General features: G+C 35.1%; 1 protein-coding gene across 1 annotated transcript; it reads left to right on the forward strand.

Annotated features, from left to right (window-relative positions):
- The first annotated feature begins 1,021 nt into the window (after positions 1–1,021).
- LOC145124397 (rho GTPase-activating protein 5-like) lies at positions 1,022–3,898 on the forward strand. Its single transcript, XM_079059724.1, has 5 exons — positions 1,022–1,717; positions 2,392–2,512; positions 2,598–2,717; positions 2,864–3,094; positions 3,220–3,898. The coding sequence occupies exons 1-5, from the start codon at positions 1,278–1,280 to the stop codon at positions 3,658–3,660; spliced, it is 1,353 nt and encodes a 450-aa protein (XP_078915850.1). The 5' UTR covers positions 1,022–1,277; the 3' UTR covers positions 3,661–3,898.
- The last annotated feature ends 2,529 nt before the right edge of the window (positions 3,899–6,427 follow it).

Raw genomic sequence — 6,427 nt, forward strand, 5'->3', positions numbered from 1 at the left:
ATTTATGTATTTATTCTTTATATATTTAAAAAAATTAATAGACCCTACATATTTGTATCTCCTCACCATCACATCTCTCATCCTCCCCAACTTCTATTTATTTTCCATCTTTAGTGATATCAACGTCTTCACAATCCCTTCTTTTTTCGGTCCTTCAACTCCGTCGAATTAACACCACAACCCAGTGAACCCACTAAAGATGAAGAGACAGTGGGTTATGGTGTTGGTTCGCCAGAGTTGAAGGACCAAAAAAAGAAGCATGGTGAAGACGTCGATGTCACTAAAGATGGAAAAGAAATAAAATTTGAAGAGGATGAGAGATAGGATGGTGACCGGTGAGACCCAAATTAAATTTCTCAAATGTGGTTTCTGGTTTACGATGAGGAGATACAGATATGTGGGGTCTATTAATTTTTTTAAATATATAAAAAATAAATACATAAATACAAAAATTAATTAAAAGTAAATTAATAAGGGCACAATAGTCTTTTTAGGTAAGACAGGGACCAAACGCGCAACAAAAATAAACAGTAGTGACCATCCGAGTTAGAAAAATAAGTTAGGGACCAAAAACACAAATTCCCCCAAACCACAGGGACCATTCGTGTAATTTACTCTTACTTTTCGTTTTGTTAATATTTGGGTAACTATTTTTTTGTACACATCTAGGTAACGAATTTGTCAAAAGTGTTCACATCTAGGATGTTACCTGCTACAGCAGGTCATAATGGTTATATGTGAACATTTCTAACAAGTTTGTTATCTAGATGTGTACAAAGAAAAAGATAGTTACCCAGATGTAAACATACCGAAAAGTTAATTATCTTGATTAGTCATTTTCCGTAAATACTAGACTTCCGTATTGTCCCCCTCCTTCTTCCCACTCACGGGTCTACTACCTTTTTCATGGATTTCCCCCAAATCTGTTAAAAAATATAACAAATCAAACCAAAAGAAAAAAACAAGTTAAATCTTGGTTTCGTTTTCGTCCTCACCCAGTCACCCTCCCTCACAAGTCACATACTCTGCATATATTTAAAATAAAAGAAAAATAAAAAAAAATCTTGTTGTCACTTTCCATATCACCATATCTATAACACCACCACCTCTCCTTCATTCATTCAATCGTATATTTACCATATAAATCCTTCTCATGTTCATATATACGACTCATTTCTTCTTTCCTGCTTGCATTTACTCCAAAATTCTCAATCTTTATTTTTTTGAGTGTTGTGAATATATTTACCCTCACCAAAAGAAAGAAATAAGGAAGACAAATGACGAGGATTTTTAGATCCAAATCATGCGGCCGAGCAACCAGACCAAGGTTCCAAGCATCTTTTCCTAATCAAAATTTTGATGAGCAATTGGAAGAACAAGAGGATGAAAACGACGTTGACTATTTCTATGAAGATTATTCCCACTGCCACAACAATCCAATTACTACCCCCTTCATCGGCCCCGACCAACACCAGGATCAGGGCCAATCTACAAATTTTACCATTCTAGCCCTTCTGTTGACCGCGCTTCGCAAGTCTCTCGTCACCTGCACTGTCGACGACTCTGATGATGCTTCCTCCTCCACCTCCTCCTTGGATATTGGCTGCCCCACCGACGTCCAGCATCTTTCTCATGTCACATTTGATCGTTTCAATGGCTTCCTCGGATTGCCTGATGAGCTTCAACCTGACATTCCCCGCAAGCCTCCCAGCGCAAGGTACCCACCGCCTCACATTCTTCTTATTGTATACATTACCCATTCAAGTAAATCTTTCTGGATCTGGGTATTGCAGTGATGATTTGTTTATCGGATTGGGGTTTTCTCTTTGAAAATATTAATTTAATGGGATATAGCTGTCTGTGGACTAAAGAAAACCAAGTGTGAATTTGGTGGGGAAGTGAGGGAGTGGTTGAGTGAATTCATTGGATGGAAATTTAAGGGTGAGAGATACAGCTGGGTTTAGAGTGTGTCAAGTGAGTTGCCATTTTAGAAAGAAAAAAAAAAAAAAAAAGCTCGGTTTTACTATTGATAAAGAGATAATGAAAATTTATGATTCTGCCATTTATGTAATCTTTTATTGTTATTGATGAAGCTTGAATAGGGGATGAAAAGTTTTGATGGTTTTTGCTTTTTCTATCACTTGTTAGTACTTGCAAAGTAAGAAAAAAAAAGGCTTTACAGTTGGAACAGGGGATGAAAAGTTTTTATGGTTTTTTGCTTTTTCTATCCCTTGTTAATACTTGCAAAGTAAGAAAAGAAAGGTTTTACAGTTTGGAATGATTGTTGCTTATCTCAAGAGAATAATTATTTTAAATTGAGAGAACAATCTTTACAGTTGATCCCAAGTGGCATATTATCTCTAGTGTTAAACTCAATCCCACTTGAAACAGTGTGCACGTGTTTGGAGTATCTGCAGAGTCAATGCAGTGTTCATATGATGAGAGAGGAAACAGTGTTCCGACTATACTTCTAATGATGCAGAAGAGTTTATATGAAGGAGGCGGCCTTCAAGTAAAAGCCCAATTTGTCTCTTGAACAATTTAGAGTCATTCGGTTAAGTTTTCTGATATCATGTTAACTGATTTTATGGTTGAAGGCAGAAGGGATATTTCGAATAAATGCAGAAAACGGTCAAGAGGAGGAGGTTAGGAAGCAACTTAACAGAGGGTTTATCCCTCATGGAATAGATGTTCATTGTTTGGCTGGCTTGATTAAGGTAGGCTACAGCCTACAACCATGATATTAATTACTGTAATTTATTTACCAACTTGTTGCAAAACAATATATATATATATATATATATATATATATATATATATATATATATATATATATATATATAATGATTGGAAGTGCGCGCAGGCATGGTTTAGAGAACTTCCTAGGGGTGTTCTTGATTCTTTGACCCCAGACCAAGTGATGCAATGTAGCACGGAACAGGAGTGTACTCGGCTTGTCAAATCCCTTCCTCAAACTGAGGCTGCACTTGTTGACTGGGCCATTAACTTAATGGCAGATGTTGCCAAGTATGAACCAGAAAACAAGATGAATGCCCGGAACATTGCTATGGTGTTTGCTCCCAACATGACTCAGGTCCATTGCTATTCTACACCTTCAGTTAAATATAATACATATGGTTATTGCATTTATATACTATAAATTAAAGAATCTGTAAAATTAAAAGCCTTTGGTGGTGGTGTGGTGTGGTGTGGATGCAGATGGCGGATCCTTTGACAGCATTGATTCATGCAGTTCAAGTGATGAACTTTCTGAAAACGCTTGTGATCAAAACTCTACGTGGAAGAGAAGAAACATATGGTGAGTTTGAAGTGATGTCCTCTCCTCCTGCCAACAGAATAGGAAATGAAAAGGAAGAAACTTTTTGGAGCTTCCCAAGAAAGAGTGGATCAGTTGTAGGATGCGAATTCATATCTGGGGAGAGGTCGCCAAATCATAAATTAGCAGTCGGTAGTAATAATCATGAATCAAAACAGGAGGGAGAGGAGGTGGTGGTGGTGGAGGGGATATTGGAGAGGTTAAGTTTGAGAAAAGGAGTGAGGAGATTATGTAGACACCCTGTGTTCCAATTAAGTAAGTCAACTAAGAAGAATCGGAGCACCATTGTAGTTGGTGGCGGTGAAGCTTTGGCATCTTCTTAAATATTACAGATGGTTATTTTATGACGTAATTTTCCTGTTAACAGCATTTGTAGATGGAAGTTTGGTTTGGTTTGGTTTGGTTAATAACGTAGAGAGTATATTCTCAAGTCTTGTAATATGTTGGTTGTAGTAAGTAAGTGCTAACCCTACATCGTAGCTAGTGGGATTGTACAACACCATGTGATTATATTTTTTAATTAGCAATCTATGTCATCAATGTAGAAGAGAGGATTCAATATGCAAAGGTTTTTCAATTATCTAAATCTCTGGAGGATGGTACAATTTATACACAAATACAACAAACATATAGCTAATTCCACCTGTAAACAAGGAAAGGGGGAAAATACATAAGGGATCAAATCATGTCCCAAAATAAGCTTTCGTCAACACTCCCCCACAATGTGGAGAATGAATGTCTATCATTTTAGGTTTGTCAAGAGAGCTTTGAAAAATTCTTCTACATACAACCTTTGTTAACATATCTTCTAAGGCAACCAAAGGAAGGCTAATAGTACTTTTTTTGAGATGATCTTTAATAAAATGGCGGTCAACTTCTAAATGTTTTGTTCTATCATGTTGAACGAGATTATTTGCAATTTTCGTAGGTGCTGTTTGGTTGTCACAATACAACATAATGTTGGGTTTTATTCAAAATCATTTTTCCAAAAACGCTAATAACGGCAACAGAAGCTTTATAATTAGAATAAACTTAAAAACCACTTTAACCAACCAATGATCATTTTACTGCTTTCTGTTCATCCAACATGCCGTACAGTTCTTGCTACACGACATGTTGGCCTACAGATTCGACCCAACACGACGTGCTGACTGCTCACCACGGCGTGTTGAGATGTTAGATCCTAAAATTTCGATTTTCATTTATCTTTTAAATTGATTAGGATAATTACCTTTTATAATATTGTTTAATTGTGTAAATTTGAATATTTTAAAATTTTAATTGGATATCCTTATCTAAAATTGATAATTGGTTGTATTTTTTATTTAATTAATTGAATATTAATTTTGAAATTTTAAATATGACCTTTGTGTTTTTCGAAATTTTGAGGATAGGGATTAAGTTAAATTATTTGTTTAATAGATAATTCTTAATTGATTTAATAATTTAATTAAAGGTTTAATTAAAGGATAATTATCAAATCATAGTTTTTAAATTTTAAAATTTAAATTAAAATTGTTTTAATTTTCGAAATTTTGAATGGATTTAAAGCCCTAGTATTTTGAAATGTTTAAAATACACCCTTATACTATATGTAATATTAAAGGTTTAAATATTTACTTTACGTATAAGACAAGTCAGTCGAACCGCTAGTACGCCTCATTCACAAAGCCGGTCTATACGGCCGGGGGGGGGGGGGTATAAGGAAACTGCCTATAAAATGTCATTTTTACGGCCAGAAAAAACCGATTTAGTTTATGTTTTTTAATAAAAATCAGAGTAACTTCTTAAGAAAAGTGTTGCGAAATTTTGTTCCCAGAAAAACATGATAAATATGTTATCAAAGCATTTCCGAAGAAATGTATTTTATTCTTTTTGAAACCTTGGGATATCAACGTCAATACAGAAACATAACCATAAACAGAACTTACATTCATTTACACTAGTGATCTACATCTCTTTAATCCCTCATTGTAGTGTAGCTTTATACCGACACCTGTGATACAAATAAACTGAGTGGGTCAGGTTGGGAAACCTGGTGAGTACATAGGGTTTTCAACCCACAATAATAAAGTTATTATGTTTTATCATCAAACAATTAACCCAATTACCCATCCCCATTAACTTCTTTAATTCCTAGGGATCTACCCTAAGAATCATCTATCACTCATTCCTAAGGGTTTTCCTAAGGAATAGGCACGAAGTCCATCGTCGCCAAGGTTTATACAACAGACACTAAGTCCATAGCTGCCAGGGTTCATCCAACGGGTGCTAAGTCCATAGCTCTCATTTATCGACAGTATTATTTGCGGGAGTCCACCTGCAATACATGCCAATGGGTTTTTAGAGTACACCGGGTGAACATATCGTTCACAACACCTACAGGTAGCGAGCCTGCTAGTGTTCCACAGACTGTCTAGAATAGTCCGTGGTTGTCATCCGTACTCTGCTAGATGACGGGGCCATCGTTTGGGTAAAGGTTCCTCTCATTTTTCACCTCTCACCCTCATCTCATAATCTATATTACCTTTTATCTCATCCTCTAACTCATCTTTCATCACACACCAACTATTTCATCTACCCATGTTTTACCCAACATATTTGTAGATATAAAATACATATACAGTTCAGATCTGAAAAAGTAGTTTAGATCAGTAAAGAAAACACATATACGGTTCAGATCTGAAGAAAAGGTCTAGATCTGAAAAACAAAGTTTAAATCTTTCATCCATCATAACTTTTAAAGCATAAAATACATATACAGTCTAGATCTGAAGAAAAGTTCAGATCTGGAAAGAAAGAAGTTTAGATATTTCATCCAGCACAGATCTCAAGTACAAAATACATATATATAGTTTAGGTCTAAAAAGTTTAGATCTGAAGTGAGAAGTTTAGATCTGAAGGGAAAAGTTTCAGATCCAAGAGAAAAAGTTTAGATCTGAAAGATAAAGTTTAGATCTGAAAAGAAAGAAGTATAGATCTTCATCCAGCATACATCTCAGGTAAACAGGTAATATATATATATATATATATATATATATATATATATATATATATATATATACACACATAGCATGTAATTTATATAAA

The sequence above is a fragment of the Lactuca virosa genome, chromosome 7, assembly GCF_052849685.1.
Source record: "Lactuca virosa cultivar CGN04683 chromosome 7, Lactuca_virosa_CGN04683_v6, whole genome shotgun sequence".
NCBI classification, from domain to species: Eukaryota; Viridiplantae; Streptophyta; class Magnoliopsida; order Asterales; family Asteraceae; genus Lactuca; species Lactuca virosa.